General features: G+C 42.2%; 1 protein-coding gene across 8 annotated transcripts in view; it reads right to left on the bottom strand.

Annotated features, from left to right (window-relative positions):
* Positions 1-18028, bottom strand: part of Akap13 (A-kinase anchoring protein 13) — a 279862-nt gene that overhangs the window by 16248 nt on the left and 245586 nt on the right. For 6 of the 8 annotated variants that reach the window (XM_029479044.1, XM_029479045.1, XM_029479050.1 and 3 more), the window contains 10 exons: positions 13883-14018; positions 12361-12473; positions 11648-11800; positions 10560-10810; positions 8858-8983; positions 8628-8745; positions 7153-7401; positions 2418-2494; positions 1731-1912; positions 1492-1574 (listed from right to left, as the gene is read on the bottom strand). In XM_029479044.1, coding sequence (XP_029334904.1) covers positions 1492-1574; positions 1731-1912; positions 2418-2494; positions 7153-7401; positions 8628-8745; positions 8858-8983; positions 10560-10810; positions 11648-11800; positions 12361-12473; positions 13883-14018 — 1488 coding nt within the window. The remainder of the gene's footprint in view (positions 1-1491; positions 1575-1730; positions 1913-2417; positions 2495-7152; positions 7402-8627; positions 8746-8857; positions 8984-10559; positions 10811-11647; positions 11801-12360; positions 12474-13882; positions 14019-18028) is intronic. The other 2 variants (XM_029479047.1, XM_029479048.1) reach the window with 2 other exon arrangements.

The following is an 18028-nucleotide window of genomic DNA, read 5'->3' as shown; positions in this document are numbered from 1 at the left end:
TTGAAGCTCTTACATTTCTTTTCTAGCTCTTCTTCCACCATGCTCCCAGAGCCTCAGAAGGAGAGCTATAAATGCTTTGCTCAGGGCTGAGCACTCAATTGTCACTTATTCTCTGCATTTTGAACAGCCATGCATCTCTGCATTCACCAGTGTTCTTTGCCGACAGGCATCTCTGGTTGAGGCTGGACGTAGCATTTTGATTAACAACCTTATTTCTTCACCTGTCTGCTTACCTACTCATCTTTCACTAACTTATCCTGCAGATTTCCCGAGTGGTCCAGAAGCACCTCTACTTCCTCAAGCAGTTCTCCTGAAAGGGTTCAATACTTGAAAACAGTTACATTAAGAGTGCAGCACTCTATTCCCTTTTTAGGTCTCAGCTCCTACCATTGCCCTGACCCTTTAGACACGTAGACCCACCACTCCTGGCAGACAGATCAAGTTCTTTTCCATGTATCTATTCTTTGGAAGCAAGATACTTTTTTCCCAGATGTAATTTATGCAGCAGGTTCTGTGAGACTTACAGAGGCAGAATGAGCAGCTGCCACATATTTTATGCGATCCACCAGACAGATCAATCTGTGTTTTGTCACTCATTTGTGTATCATCTAGCCAACTGCACAACAAATGTTAAGGAAGATTTTTATCCTCATCATCCCAACAGGCTAGAAGACTTGATATGATGGGGGTCTGAAGTTAACCATCTTATCTCCTCTCCCATCCATCAGTGTAACAGAATGGTCTCACTAAACTCTGTTCACTTAACTCCTGGACTTATTTCTAACCAAAGAAGTTTTTAAAAAATTCAACTAATATATAGTAAAGACAAGAAGACTACCAGGCTCTCCTGTTTTAAAGAGAGGGAGTGTAGTACTAGCACTCTAGAGCTGAGGATGGAGGATCCAGAATTAAGGCCAGCCAGGATTACATATCGAGACTTGTCTCACAACAAATAGAAAACAGGTAAGATTCCGGCTCAGTCATTAATAAACATACACACACTTAGCCCTGGGATGTTTTGGCCTTTGAGGGCTTCAACTGTGTCATCTACACAATGGGAGGCAGACAAGACTACATGAAACATTAGTGGGTAACTGAGAACACCTCCAACAGTTCGTCCCTTGTCCCTGAGCCACCTCACAGTTCATCTGTGAGGATAACAGCCAAGAAGGCCAGGGAATGCAAGGAGTAGAATGGACTAACTGTGTCCAAAACCACAAACACTTTCCTAGGGATGGGCTATGTGCTTGTGTGTGTGTGTGTTTTGCCTGTATGTATGTTGGAACCTCACATCCATGCCTGCTGGCCAGAGACACCAAAAGAGGGCATCATATCCCCCGGAGCTGGAGTTACAGACAGTTGTGAATAGCCAGTGAGTGCTGAGAATTGAATCTGGATCCTCTGCAAGTGTAACCTGTGCTCTTAACCACTGAGGCATTTCTCCAGACCCACTAGACTATTCTTACTGATGTTCCATTTCCAAGATTTTACCTTTTAACTCTCGGGCTTTGGTATCCAACAATTTCTTTTCTTCTTCATTCTCACTGGGAATTCCTTCATCTTCATCTCTATTCCTGACATAACCGAAATAAAGCAGGATGAAACAAACAAACAAACAAACAAACAAACAAACAAGACAGACAACAAGATGCTGATGATGTCAGTTGTGGTCACCGAGTGTCCTCAGGAAGACACATGGAGGTGAGAGGAGAGTGGAAAGGCTCACTTACAGGGAGTTGATTGTGTCCTGAATGATTTGAATCCAGCTATTCCGCTCTTCTCTGGAGCTTGCATGGACCTCCACCATCTCTGGATCTTTCACCCCCATACTGATGAGGAACAGGCCTTTCTCCTCATGGGCCACTTCTCTTACAATCAGCTTCTTTAAGGAGATCACTGTTGACTTATGGTCCTAGACAGAGCAGGAAGCAAATATAAGACGTGCATACAGTACACTCGCTCTTGAGCAGACAGACAGCTTTAAATGCATATGACTGAGTAAACAAATAAAATCACTTTAACCCTCCTCCAAAAGCTCCCCCAGCTTCCAGATAAGCGTTTCATCATTCTACTCAATTTTGTGCAAGCTGCTGTTTTCTGCATCATGAATGTGGAGACACAGTCCACAAATGGACTTCTACTGTGACCAAATCACCAAGTGTTCAGGGCATTCAAAAAGGTTATGAAGGAGCATTTAAAAATAACTTTGCAGTGGAAAGAAGTAATAAGAAAAATTTGACAGAGGCATGTAAGAAATTATTCAGAGGAGTCACCTGCTAGGAGTCAAGTGGTTTTCAGTGGCCAGGTGAGCCACAGCCATATGACAGACATAATAATGTTAGCTGGTTACACTTACACCCAACCTAGCTGGTCCGAATATGACATTTCAAACAGAAGAAAGTAAGAATTCAGCTTACCAATGATGCAAACACGTATTTCTGGTCTTTTTCTTGAAGGAAAACTAAAATGTCAGTGAGTAGAACTGCTTGAACCTCTGCAAAGTAGAGTGGGAAAGAGAAAGACAAACTTTTCATAAAATCAAGTTCAGCAACCACCCTCTCCCAATGGTCTGCACTGCTGCAGGAGTCAGAGCTGTGCACTAGGGTGTAGAGGTGTTTTATTCTCTGTTTAAAGTCTTTGAACTTATTTTGTTATCTTTAATGAACTATACTATCTAGCATTTTACAAATCTTCAGAGAATTGTTGTTTTCAGCAGTAACTATAATAATAGTATTAAATACAGTGAAACCCTAGCTTTCTCTATTAGGAATAAGAAGACAGAATATGAATTTCAGATAAAAAATGGACAAAATATAAATCCTACGATACTGGTGCATGGAGAAATGAGAAATTCACACCTTGTAAATTGATGTGTCACCTGTAGCTTCTCCTTCCTGTGATATTTTAAGGGACATTACTTGACTCAGAGAACAGAGGATTCAAATATACAAAGTGACTGGCAAAGCAAATAACTGCTTTTATCCTAACAGCATTTTAGGCACTTCATAAGCCTTATCTCAGAAGAGGTTAAGGGACAGTCCTAAAAAGATACATCTTGTATTGCATATGTGTGTGTATCTGTGTGTTTTTTTTCTATCTGTCTTTCAGAAGTGACTTTGAGTGTTTTTTTTCCTCCACCACACTTTTTACCTTATTTTTAAAACAAGTTTCTTTTACTGAACCTGACTGGGACTTGTCATTTTTTGGCTGGACAAGCTAGTCAGTGAGTTTTGGGGACCTTCCTGTCTCTAACTGATGCTCTTCTTACCCAGGTTAAAGGTGTGCATCACTGTATCTGTCTTTTTATGTCAGTTCTAGAAATCGGATTCAGGTCTTCATACATGCACAGAAAGCCATCCAAAAGGTGATTATTCAGCTAAGCCATTACTCTGTACTGCAAAGCTTTAAGTATAAAATACTTTTAAGAATAAAGGTGAGGGGCTAGAGAGTTGGCTCAGTGGTTAAGAGCACTGAATGCCCTTCCAGAGGTCCTGAGTTCAATTCCCAGCAACCACACGGTGACTTACAACCATCTGTAATGGGAACAGATGCCCTCTTCTGGTGTGTCTGAAGACAGCTACAGTGTACTCATATACATAAAAGAAATAATTCTTAAAAAAAAAGAATAAAGGTGAACTTCAACCAATGATAAATAGCAAGCAACCTTGCTATGATAAATAGCAACCAACATCCTCCATGAAATATTCTTCTGTCTTCTCTCCTCTCCTCTAGTGTGGGAGATGAAACCCTGGGTTCTGTGCATGCTAGGGAACCACTCTACCTGAGAGCTAAATCTACAGCCCACAATTTGTGAAATTGAGAAATTTTCACAATTGAGAAATCTCTTCCAATTTCTCATTATATTAATGGGAAAGAGCAGCTAGGAAACTGCCCAGAAATGATGCATAGCAATACTTAAGTATGACAAAGCAGAGCCTTTCTCATACCCGTTAGAGAACAAGACTATTGGGCTCACACTCATAAAAACCTGGGTTCAATCCCCAGCACTGCATAAAATAGAATGTGATGCTACATACCTGTAATCCTAGCACTTGGGTGGGGTGGGGGGTTCAAGGTGACCCTGTGCTGAGTTTATAACTAGCCTGGGATACTTGAGATTCTCTTACCTGCTACCCCTCACAAACAGGCCAGAGACATTTCAAAGCAAAAGATGAAGACACACCTGCCCCCAATATCCCATCCCATCCCACCCCATCCAACCCATTCTATTCTATCTCATCCCATCTCATCCCATCCACCCCACCCCACCCCACCCCATCCCATCCCAGACAGCTTTAATTGTTGACCTGACACAGCCTAGAGTTGTCTGAGAGGAAAGCCTCCACTGAGGATTTGCCTAGGTCAAGGATGACCGTGGCTATGTCTGTGGGGGAATGTTTTGATCATTAATTTCTGCGGGAGGCCCTGTGGGTAGTACAATTTTCTGGATGATCCTAGGCTATGTAACAAAGTTAGCTAAGCCGGAACTCCTGAGCAGGACAGAGAATGAGCCAACATCCAACATTTCTCACGGTTCTTGCTTAAGTTCCTCTTCTGATTGTTACCTGGAAGTGTAAGCTAAATAAACTCTTTCTTCCTCACTAAGTTGCTCTTCATAAAGAATGTTTTCAGTCACACCAACAGAAAGAAAATCAGAACACCTGCACAGACATATGTATGGCAGGCTGCTGTAGCTTTGTAGATGGAAGTGAGTTCAGTTTTTACAGCTGGCAGCCAGCTCGCCTCCACTCCATTAAGACAAAACCATGTGTGGGAGAAAATAGTGTAGTGGGGGAGGTAAGAACGATAACATGTTATGTCTTCTCTCATATGAAGATCTAAATTTAGTTATCTGTGATATATGCTAGGAAAGCTGAAGGAGGCTGGTGCGCAGTTCAGTGGTGTCTAACCGTGAAGAAGATCTAGGTTCTGCCACTATCTCTATCCCTGGAATGGAACAAAACAACTCAACATCTCTAATTGGATCTTGGAACTTAAAAAACCAACCAACCAACCAACCAACCAACCAACCAACTAACCAACCAACCCTTCCAATGTGAGTAGTCCTCTAGGCATACAGAGGGACATTTTCCTTTATCCCCTCAGGGAAAACGCACATCTAGCCAGCTGGTGAAAACTACCAGGCTGACCCTTTCCATTATTTCCCATTATTATGGAAAGCATAGCTAATGACTCCCTGGGAAACAGTGGGGTAATTTATGCAGCCCATCATCCCTTCTTCAACCTCTGCCACTACAACTCCTTGCAACGCCACACAGCAAACAGGAGCTAAGACGTGTAAAATTTCAGACCAGACAACAGTAATTTTCCGTGCACTAGCATTAGTTTTGACAAGTTTTTCTTTTTTTTAAGGTTTACTTTAAAATAATTCAGATATTTGCCAAAACTAAGTTCTAAAAGCATAGTTTTCAACTTGTTGGGTTCTGAGGTTTATATGATCGGTGTTATGGATCAGAGAAGAAGAATTCCACCCCTTCGACACGGTATTCCATACAGTACTGGCTGTCCTTGGCACACATTTCTTGGGATGTGAAAACAACTAAGCAGCAAACCGTTCTCCTAGTGCAGGCATTTCTAGGCAGAAACTTATTGTTCTGCTATTGGCCCAACCACAGCTTTCTTCCAACAGCTGGAACCTATTTGTTTTTATTTTGAGAGTAAACGCCTCATAAAGGAGAAGTATAAAGTATTGGCGTTAGACTAGCAGCTCCAGCAAGTTTAGGTTTTAGGGATAAGGACAGGCCTTTCTGAACTGGCAGCCTACTTGAAAGACTGCCTCAAAGTGGTGGTGTGGAAAGGGGTTTGGGTCAGTGCCCTCAGACCACCACAGAACAGTAGGGCTGGAAGAAAGGCATGCCTTCATTCAGGCTCATCTCAGGGTATCTGAAACACTACTTACTAGTGGAGAGGGACACGTTAAAAACTATCCATGTTTTTTTCCCCACTGTTGTGTAGGCATTGGTGGGTGCTTTCTGAAATACCCCCAGAGTTCCAATGCCCTTGTTACTTCCAGTGTACTCTATACTACCCATAGTTATGTTGAAAAAACCAAACAAGCAAACAAACAAACAAAAAAAACCAAACACATAACACTGAATTCACCCATTCTCCGTGTGAAACCCTTCCATTGTGAGCCTACTTCATGCCCTACAGCCAGCAAGAGCATCAAATGCCAACTCCTGAGCATGTGCAGGGCACCTTGGCAGCTGGATCCCAGCAGTTTCTTGTGTTTCTTATCTCCTATCACTCTCTGAAGTCTCTCTGGGTTCTCCAGCCCTCCCGATGCCATGCTTTCCATCCTCCAGTATTATCCTTCTCTTTAATCTTCAAGCCTTACCTCTCTGCCAGTCCTCCTTCCTCTCATTCTAGCACCCACCACACTGGAGAACAAGTGCCTCTCTCTTTCTCGAATGTCAGAAGCCAGTTGCCTGACAGGGACTTCTGTACTGTCTCCTAAGTATGTTAAGGCTATGCTAAGGGTACCTGTGTGCTTGGCAGCAGACACCTATCAGCACCATCATGTCCCTGCGGCTGGGAAGGGAATATTCCTCCTGATATCCGAGTGCTACTGGGACAAGAGAGCAACTAGGGACTGTGTGGATCTTCAGCTCCCTGAGCCCTGGACTGTGGCAGGAATACCTGCAGCTGTTGGGAAGTTAGAGCTTACATAGGGAGGATGCCTATCCAGGAAAGGGTTGATAAAACTCACTTTCATAAAGGTAAGATGTACTGATGAGTTAAAAAAAAAAACCTAACTTCCTTCAATTATCATAGGTGATCAATGAATAGCTAGAACTCATAAAAACAAATGAGAAACCTTTAACGATCTATTTTGCTTTAGAGAAAAATGAAAGACAGAATATCATAAAGTAATAACGAACCTAGTTAAAGTAAGTGAGACTTGCCTTTTTCTAAGGTCTCAGAAGGTCTTTGGAAAAGATGAATTGTCAGCCTCACAGACTCACAGTCCCTGACTCAGACAACTCTGCCACTGACCCTGATCCCACAAGGGCCACTCGGCACCTCTCTGGGGGACTATGTCTTCCCCAACAGTCTACTTCCTGTTGTCACCCTGAGCGGTGTCTGGATGTTTCCTGTTCTCCCCAGGCTCAGACATGGATGCAGTCTTACCTTTCAGCCTTCCCGTTGTGCTCTTCAGAAACACACTCCCGTCGCGCACCAGCTTCTTCCGTCTTAGGTCCTCCTTGGCGAACATCTGCCCACTCTTCATTCTCATGATCGACTTGCTATCCGTCTTTGTGTAAATCTCACCGAGACGCACTTTCTTCTCGTAACTTGCCACTTTGCTGTCCACGGCTCCAATCACATCCTTCACCAGGCTCAAGGACTGAGTGAGGTCTTCCTGCTCCACTTCATTGTCTTGGGAGAGAAGACCAATTCTACTTTAATGGCTCCTTGTGCACAGAGCAGAAGGGGAGGAGTCCGCATCATTACATTCCCTTTGCTGTTTATTACCCTTTCACACTGGAGCCAACACGCCAAGTCACACGCCTGCCTTTCCAGAGACATTCTCAATGCTATGGATGATATGCAATTATACTCCAAAATAAAAGAAACCAATGTTTTAGGGAGAGAGGGCAGCAGAGGTGAATAACTACCCCCAGTTACATCTCTACCTAGTATTTAATGCTACTGCCTGGTAACCTTTAATGTAACTGAAGTAACTGCCTAGGAGAAGCATTAACTGAGAGAAACTACAACATATGGATTAAATGGAACAGAGTAATATGGGAAGAAATGGTGCGACTGCTGACCAAGCCAACTTTACCAGAACTAGTGCTCAGGGCATGTAGCATTTTAACAGAACCAATACACAGTCCCTGCTTGGTATCATCTATTACCCAGGTTGTAGTGATTTCACGATACAGCTGGTATTCCAGGAAGAGAGTCCAGGGCCTTGTACCTATCCAGGAAGCCCTCTAGCCCTCAGCTGTGCCTCCAGCGGGTTCTGTGTATGCCTCCTCCATACCGGGCCTCAATGGAATCACTCTAAGTCTTAAAGGCCTTACACTTGCAGTTTTGTTTCCCTATACTCTTAGCATTGGGAGGCTGAGCAGGAGTGCCTTTAAGGGTAGACTGTGCTACACAGTAAAACATGGGCTCAAAAAAACTAAAAGTGGCAACAAAATAAATAGGCATGAAAAGATGCTTTCAAGATAAACTACAGATGCTCGGTTCAGTGCCTCACACCAGTAATCTCAGCACTTTTTTTTTTTTTTTTTTTTTTTTTTTTTTTTTTTGTTTTTTGAGACAGGGGTTCTCTTTAGCCCTGGCTGTCCTGGAACTCACTCTGTAGACCAGGCTGGCCTCGAACTCAGAAATCTGCCTGCCTCTGCCTCCCAAGTGCTGGGATTAAAGGCGTGTGCCACCACACCCAGCATCTCAGCACATTTTGGGGACGTTGAAGGAAGAACTGCTGTGATTTTGAGGCCAGCCTAGGCCAGAGTGAGAACCTGTGCATACAAATAAACAATCACTGACATAAATACAGGCACTCTGGTACCTACTGGTCTGCTAGAGTATGATAGAACTCTGCTATAGTGGTTTCTAGGACTATCTAGATCTGAGTGTACAAGGAGACTCACCTTTGGTACATTGCAGTATCCTTTGGAATAAAACTGGGTACTTGGTGATCCTCTGAGTTACAAGTAAAATGCACTCTGGAATTCCCAGCCTTCTTACTACTGAACTGCTCATCTTCTTCTGCAAGGGAGTGAATAAACTGTTAGTCACCGAGTGAGGAAGGTGGCTCTAGCCAAAATGGCGTGCTTATGCTCCTGACCATGATGGGGACGCTTGCATTTCAGGTCAGTACCTTCACAAAGGCTTGGAAACGCTTATCCTTGGTGTAGAGGTCTTTGAAGTAGTTGACAGACTGGTTGTGCTGTCCACAGAACTTGCCGTATGTCTTCTTTAAGCGCTCTGCACTCTCACCTGAGAACTGCTCGAGAAAGAGAACAGGAGTTACATCACAATTCAGGGTATCAACCATCCTGTAGAAGGTTTCCAGTCTCACTGTAAAAACCAAGAGCGCTTCCTTACACCCATCTCCCCTGCACCCACATGCACACCATGATGAAATGGAACAGCACTTTGGCAAACAGCTGGGCACTTTACCAAAAGGTTAAACACTGAGATTTCAGGAGACTAGCAATTTCTCATGTAGGCTTCTTCCCTCACAGTGGAGAGGCAGGAGAAGAACTATGACACAAGCCAAGTGACCTAAAAGGTTGAATCCAATCATCTTGTGCAGAACAAGTGAGTATCACAGGTCAGAAGTTTCAGTCCTATCATCAACGATCTTACTAAGGGCATGTACACACACTAGGAACTACACATGGTAATACAAGTCGAGATACCTACGTAGTCCTGAAGGCAGAAAGAGAGAAACAGACTATGTTGGGGAAGATGGTTCTTCACTTGTAGGGCCTCACATTAAGTTCATTATTGAATAGGATTATTCAATCTCCATTTGTCAGATGCAAATATCTCACATGGAACAGACATTTATTTGCATCATACCTCGTTTTGCAGATTTCCTTACGGTAGAAACCTATGTAATATTCAACTGTACAGTTTTACCCCTGGCATTTAATAGGCATCAAATCCTTTTAGAATGACTGAATGTACTATTAAAATTATCAAGCGAGGAATATGGACTGAAGGATATACTAGAGAAGAACAGGATTCCTAGTTCTGGCCAAGCCTGTAATCTCAGTTCCTTGGGAGGTTGAGACAGTCTCAGAATAAAAGCAAACACAGGGCTGGGGATGCAGCTCAGTAGTGGGGTGCTGATCTACCATGGATGAGAAGCCCTTGGTTTAATTCCTTGTACTGCCCCAAGCCAAATCCAATTCTCATTTGGCTGTTCCAGGAATTAAGCCTCTGAATCTACATAGAAGCAGTGATTTGGTGAGGGAGAAAGATCTAGTCACATGTGGGTGATAGTCTTATCTGTTAATGTGTACCAGCAACATTTCCTTTTCCAAAAACATCTTAAAAACAAACATCAAAGGCTGCCTATGATATACAGTGAAAAATAAAGCAATACTTTTTTGCTGAGTTTCTTTGGAGCAGGACTGAAATAAAATCATATTCTGAAAAAAAGTAGCACATTTTATAAAGTGTTTCAGACAGTGTATTGCTTAAGCTTCAGGTGATCTGAAGACAGCCGGGATCCTTTTCAGATGAACCACAGGGGAGGCTGAAGACTTCTAACAAATATCCTTTTGGTTCTGAGACAGTACTATTTCTGATGATTATATGGAGTTGAAGAAAGAAAAACCTTTTACTACATAGTTCAGTATGTGTGCACTTAACTTTCTAAAAAGTAGCCTAAACAGAGAAACCCTGCTTTCTTTATTTTACAGAAAAGGAAATCGAGGGTTTGATTAACCCAATTTGCTAAGTCTAAAAGACAAACAGGAGAGCTGAGATGTCCGAGCAGGGATCCAGAGTTACAAAGCTTCTCTCTACCTGCCAGCGTGAGAAGAACCCAGGACCTTCCCGCTGCTCACCTGACTGACAAGCACATCCCCTATCCTCTTGATGAGAAAGTTCTTTTCACTCTTATCCACAAGAGACTCCTTCTTCCGCTCCAGGATTCGCTGAAAGAACTGGCTGTGGATACTGATCAGCTCATCCAAGCAGGGGAACAGCTTTTCCACCATCTGCTGCTCAAAGAGCAGATCTGTCATCATGCCCCGGCTGTACACGTCACTCATGATCTTGAGTGTGCGGATGTGATGTAACTCTGTCTGCATCAACTCTATGAGAAGAGAGAGGAAGGGTCTCTCAGAGATCACCAGCTCAGCTCAGAAGGTTAACTTAGAGCCTGATGGAAACCTTGAAGCTGAGCAAACAGCAGTCTTCCCCTGTGCTGGCATCTCACCTCTTTGTTGCTGCCCTGACCTGAGCTCATCTTCTGATGACAGGCTACTGAATTCCAACAGTCTTTTATGGTTTCTAAGCAGGTCTTCATTAGACTCAGTCCCTCTCATTTACTGTGTTCCTGCTTCCTAGGAACGACTGCTAGCTCACCTTTCCCATGTAGCTCAAAAACGAGATGTGTTTTAGAAAAGAGCTCTTTTGGGGACTGCTGTGCAACCAAGCATTTAATAAACAAATTACTAACTGGAATGAGAGACAGCAGAATGGGGCACCAAAGGGCAAACGATTACAAGGACATGAGCTGTATCATGTCTCCTCACCTCAGTGCTTTTTTTTTTTTGTTTGTTTATCTGTTTTTTTGTTTTTTCGAGACAGGGTTTCTCTGTATAGCCCTGGCTGTCCTGGAACTCACTCTGTAGACCAGGCTGGCCTCGAACTCAGAAATCTGCCAGCCTCTGCCTCCCAAGTGCTGGGATTAAAGGCGTGCGCCACCATGCCCAGCTACCTCAGTGCTTTTAATGAAAACCTTTATGAGGCTGCATATTCAAAATTGATTTTCCACAGCCCAACAATCACTAATTAATTGCTAGACAGGGCAACTTTTCAAGTTCTCTCCCTGCAATAGAGAACGGTTTTTCTGCCTCTTGATAACCCTCACTGGCATGCAAGCTGGCTAGTGTAGACCAAACATAGGCAAAGCAATGAAGCACCTCACCGTAAATCACTTCCTGCCGTTTGACCACATCTTTCTTCTGCTGTTTAAGGAACTTGCTGTCCACTGTCCGGCTCCAAGACTCTGCTTCTAGCTGTTTAGAGTCGCTTTCAAAATCTCCCATCAGCTGTCCTTCATTCATGTCTGTACCTACTCCTCAAAATACAAAAAAACAACAACCTCAGGATCTTGGGTTTCTGACCTCTAAAATTCTGGATTTTCCTCTAGGTGATACACGAGTTCATAAGACAAATTCTCTGTATTAGTGTAGAAGATCCTCAAAGAGAATACACCTGATACTAGACAGGATTAATATCAAGTTAGGAACGATAAACATCACGTAAGTCAAACAAGACTGAAACAACTCCTTTGTGAAGTTGAGACATGAAGTCCCGCTATCTTTCCGAGCTGCAACATTTATCTGAGTAGGCTCACAACTGTACAGACACAGAACTGAATGTGTGCAGAGTCTCCAGGAAGAAAAGCGTCGGCACTAGAGTATGCCTACATTAGTATCAGAGTTTCCTTCAATGGACAGTCAACATAGGACAGGGTCGACTGGCAATGCATGTGTGTGTGTGTGTGTGATGTTTTACAGGCAATTTAGAGACTCCTGGGGGCAGGGAGAGCAGGCACTGTTATTTGGTAACAGTATGCTAGGACATACACGGAATCTTTACAGACATTTAGTAATAGGGGCCAAAGTGTCCTCTTACCCTCATCAGTAAGGGATTCTGTTGACTCATTGACCTTGCAGATTTTATTCAATGAGTCTGTTGAATGAGACAGAAACTTCCAGGTGTTTGACATGTTCTCATCGTTGCCAACTCTAAAGACAGAAAGAAAGATACACTGTCAAACAGGTTCAACTCTGTCACATATCCTTACGTGAATCCTTAAAAAAAACAAAACAAAACAAAACAAAAACAAAAACAAAAAACAAACTTTAAAATAACAGTTAGATGTAGGTTTATAACTCAAAACAAATTACTTAGGTTCAGAGCAAAATGAAGAACTATTAAAAACTTTAGAATCATTGCAAACTCAATCTTAGCCCAACTTTTGAGGCAAAAAAAAAAAAAAGGTACACAGCAAGGTAAGTTTTCTCTTAAACCATGCACACATTATATAGAAAATATTCAAAATTTATGATAGGCCTGAGAGATGGCTCACAGGCTAAGAGCACAAGTTTGAATCCTAGTACCAGCATGGCAGCTGACAACCACTGGTAACTCAAGTTCCAGGGGATCCAAAACCCTTTCCTAGCCTCCACAGGCACCAGATATGCACACAAAGCATAGACGTGCTTGTGGGCAAAAAAAAAAAAAAAAAAAAGGGGACCCATACAAATAAAGCAGCCATTTAAAAAATATTACATAATTATTCCCTCCTCCCCTTTAAAAAACACACCTTTCTTAGAGTGTTACTAAGCAGTCCAATAAATGATATTTTCACCCCACCTTATAAGCTATCACAGTAGGTACCAAGTAAATGTTTGTTTTATGATGTAACGGCAAGTGAAACACATTTGAACTTCAAATTTTCTTTAGTACTCTGTTTTAAAGTCACACTGCAAATGAGTTTTGATAACATTACAACTTTGAAAAGAAGACTTTTAGAGATCATAAAAATAGAGACAAAGAAAGAAGACTGAGCTGGGCATGGTGGCGCACGCCTTTAATCCCAATACTTGGGAGGCAGAGGCAGGCGGATTTCTGAGTTCGAGGCCAGCCTGAAATGTTAGTTTTGAGGAAACATCAGCTTACACAGAGGTGAAGCAGCATAAACAAAAGCAGGCTTTGCATCTAGTCTGAATCAGGAGTTGGCAAACACTACAGTTTTGATGACTCATACTTGATGTATGGGAGCACGTTGCCCTAACAGCAAACAGCATCCTAATCAGCCCTTTGCCAATAACCTGACAGTCAATGCTGACCAACCCCATGGCCTCAGCAATGTTTGAAGAGGCTGGAAATGAAACTCAATGCAAATGAGTAGGAAGGTACCTATTTGGAGCTGACAGCCCAGAACTCACCACCATGATAAATTGAGTTCAGAGGTTAAGAGCAGAAAGCAGATTTAAAAAGAAGTACAACCATGTTCATCTGAGTACTACATAAGTGTGACAGCTGAGGAGAGACAGCTAATACTTTTTTTCTTTTTCTTTTCTTTTGGTCAAATGAAAGATTATTATGTTGTCACCCAGATGTCAACAGTGAATTCTTTAACCGCACTTACCCAGTGATGTTCTGTATAGAGACACTTTTAGAGAGGGAGACACTCTGCTGGGACCGTCTGTTAGTAAACATTGGTGCAGCAGTGGCCTCATCAGCCAAGAGGACTGCAGACCTAGGACGCTCCTTGGGCTGTGAAGCTGCAAGGGAAGAGAGGATATTAACTGAAGCATCACCTTTCCCAGCCCCAGACCCCTAGTGCTGACTTAGCTCACAGAAGCCACAAAGACATAAAATGCTTTAAGTACATTAGCTGCTTCTGTGTAGCCTTGGCTGTCCTTGAACTCAGACATCCCTCCAAGTGCTGGGATTAAAGGCACAGGCCACCACATAGGTGAAGCTCTGGAAACTCAACTCAGGTCCTCAGGAAGAACATCACGTTCTCCTAATCACTGACTTATCTCTCCAGCCCTGCTCATTATTTGAAAGCATGCATTTTGATCAACTTCTTGAGTTTATGGATATAGAAAAGTTTAATACCTGTTTAATATAATATAGTTATTGACTCTCATGTTTTTTTTTTTTTTAACATGATCAAGGAGGAAAGTGGAGCTCTATTCTAAAGTGACTACACTGTCATATGAACACTAAATTATTTTTCCTTGCTATGTGAGCTCCTGCTACAGATACAAGTTTTTATATATGTTTATTCCCAGGAGGGTCAAGAGTTAAGAAAAATAAGATATGGGGACTGGTATAATTTTTAAAACATTATAGGATACCTTTAATAAATAATAACACAATAATTAATTTCTAATTCAAATTCTATTTAGACACTAAAACACCAGGAACAGGCTACAATATTACTGATCCTTGCTGCAGGGAGTACAAAGGGAACAAAAGACTGGGGTCTCCCAGAGAAGATGCTTAAGGGTAGTCTACAGCATATCCTAAGTGTTTCAGAAAGCTGAACAGTGAGCAAATAAAATGTCAGAGGAAGAAACAGTAGTTCTTAGACTACAGTGAGGGTGTATTAAAGTTAGAAGGAAAAGAGGATATTAATGGGAAGAGCCATATGAATGGAGGGAAAAACAATCAGGCAGTATTAGTGTAAAATGGAGAGAGAGGGAGAAGCAAGTAGAGAGTAGAGGGAGGACAGATAGATACACACACACACACACACACACACACACAAACACATACACACACATACACAGACACACACACATACACACACATACACACACACACACACGTACACACACACACACACATACACACACACACACATACACAGACACACACACACACAAGCTATCAAGGAGGAGAACCAGAATGCTATACATAGTCCTAAATGCCCTAAAGAACAACTTGTACCTAAAGGCTACAGAAGACACAAACATGCAATTTGAATGCACAACTGTGCTTTTGTGTGTGTATGTGTACTTGTCCATGACAGTCCATGTTGAGATGTCTTTTTCAGTAGTTTCTCTAATTTTGTTTTTGTTTTGTTTTGTTTTTTGTTGTTGAGAGAGTGTGTTTATCATTGAACCTGTAGTTCACCATTTGGCTAGTCTGGAAGAGCTAGCAAGCTCTGGTATCAGCCTGTTCTACTACCCAGACCTAGGATTACATACATATGCCACCATGTCCAAACTCAAACTTCGGTCTTCATGATTGTCCAAGAAGCACTTTACATACTGAGCCATCTACTAGCTCCAGAAGTTGTACTCTTTTTTAAAGATATTTATTTATTATATGTAAGTACACTGTAGCGATCTTTAGACACATCAGAAGAGGGCGTCAGACGCCGGGCGTGGTGGCGCACGCCTTTAATCCCAGCACTCGGGAGGCAGAGGCAGGCGGATTTCTGAGTTCGAGGCCAGCCTGGTCTACAGAGTGAGTTCCAGGACAGCCAAGGCTACACAGAGAAACCCTGCCTCGAAAAACCAAAAAAAAAAAAAAAAAAAAAGAAGAGGGCGTCAGATCTCATTACAGATCTGTGAGCCACCATGTGGTTGCTGGGATTTGAACTCAGAACCTTTGGAAGAGCAGTCAGTGCTCTTAAGCACTGAGCCATCTCTCCAGCCCGCTTTTCTTTTTTTATTTGAAGGGAAACGGCTGGGATTGGGATTCATATATTTAGTAAGATAATTCTATAAAATCAGCCTTACATGTGCACATATGGAACTAAAAAGGGGAATTAAAGTCGAAGGCAAAATGGGAGCTATTGAAGATGGAGAAGGTGAAACAAGGTGGAGGATGGAGATAAACACTAATGGGGGACTGTTCTTAAAAGTATATTATATATACAGAGATATTATAATAAAATCCAATCCTCTGCAGAGTATTACCAACATAAATTATAAACAGTTATCTGTGAGGGTCAGAGGCAATCCATATAAGGGACCTTGCTTGCAAAAGATATATTAAAAAGTTATTTTATCTGATGAGAAAGAAAACATGCTTTTGAAACAGTTGGTAATAGCACAGAAAAAGTTTAAAGACTGAAATTGAGGAAGCTGGATGATAGACTGAAGTGGGTGTCAATCTAGTAGCTGTCTCTATTCAAGGATGGATGAGAACCAGACTTAACATAGCTAAAGGGAGTTCACTCTTTGTGGGCAGACAGACTGGCCAGGAACTATGTAAGAGAAAGAAGGCACAAGGTAGTGCTTCCAGGCTTGAGTGGGCATCAAAACTACCTGGAGGATCTATTAAAACACATGCCACAGGGCTCTGCCACAGTGTTTGACTCACAGGCCTAGTTGGAGACCTCGAATCTGTCCATGTACTGACTCTTCCGCTAGATGCTGAAAGCACTGCTTTGGTTAATGTATCACAGAGGTTCCCCTGAAGTCAACTCATAAGTAAAGTACCACTGCATTATTTATGGTAGTAGCTGGAAGTAATTAAAACACAATGTATGCTCATCAAGTATAGCATGCAACAGCCTGAAACAACAGCTTACAATAACTCTGAAAATGACAGAGTGAAGAAATAATATAAAAGCGTAAGGCATCACTTAGTGCACAATGCCATAATCTAATGTATCAATGTACAAATCAACAGAGTTTTTCAAAGATATACATGACTATAAATATAGCAGTTTTTTTTTCCCAAAGATATACTTGACTATAACTACAGCAGGTCAGAAGGCCATGCCTTAATATACTACACAGAAATAAGAGAATGGGGAATGAATGAAAAATGCTGTCAACCTAAAGGGAAATCTTATACAAGATGGTAAAAATTAGTTTTGGTTTGTTTTTAGATTTAAAATGTACTCTGTATGCACGTGTCCACAGACGTGCCACAGAGTCCACATGGAAGCCCGAGGACAACCGGTAGGAGCAGGTTTTCTCCTCTATCATACGGGTTCTAGCGACTATACTCACTTTGCCAGGCTTGGAGGCAAACTCTTTTATTTTCTCAGCTCTCTTATCCAAGCCAAAATAGTGTTTTAAATTAAAATTTATGTGTGTGTGTGTGACGACTTGTGGACGCTGGATCTCTTCTGCAATGTTGGTCCTAGGGACTGAACTCAGATAGTCAGGCTTGGCAGCAGCTACCTGTACTTGCCTGAGTTACTTTCCTAGGCCCCTAGACAGGTTTTAAAAATGTGAATGACAGAATATAATTTACTCAGTTTTGTATAACATTTGAGAACCCTGGGAAAGAAAACAACAAAAGAATCATTTTTGTAACTTCATGGGCTATATTAAGTTTAACTAGTAAAATCTCATTTGAGTCACACTGCTCTGAGGTAATAAAATCAACCATTTTCTCTGGTGCTGAAGAGGAGACTGAGTTGCACACGAGTAACTTGCTCACACATATGAACTCCAGTCCACCTCTCAGCTGATGCACACAGTATGACAGATACCTTCAAGGAGGATTCGATGGTGTAATGCAAGTTGTTGGTCATTGAATGGGGCAGGAGAAGCTAGTGGCCTAATGCATTACAAAATAGGTATGGGATCTTGCTAGGTAGCATAGGCTATCCTCAACAATCCTGATTAAGAATGACAAGCAAGGGCTGGTGAGATGGCTCAGTGGGTAAGAGCACCCGACTGCTCTTCCAAAGGTCCAGAGTTCAAATCCCAGCAACCACATGGTGGCTAACAACCATCCGTAACGAGATCTGGCGCCCTCTTCTGGAGTGTCTGAAGACAGCTACAGTGTACTTACATATAATAAATAAATAAAA

Source organism: Mus caroli, chromosome 7, assembly GCF_900094665.2.
Source record: "Mus caroli chromosome 7, CAROLI_EIJ_v1.1, whole genome shotgun sequence".
In the NCBI taxonomy this organism is placed as follows: Eukaryota; Metazoa; Chordata; class Mammalia; order Rodentia; family Muridae; genus Mus; species Mus caroli.
Note: the sequence above shows the minus strand (reverse complement) of the source record. Positions and strands in the feature narration are given on the sequence as shown.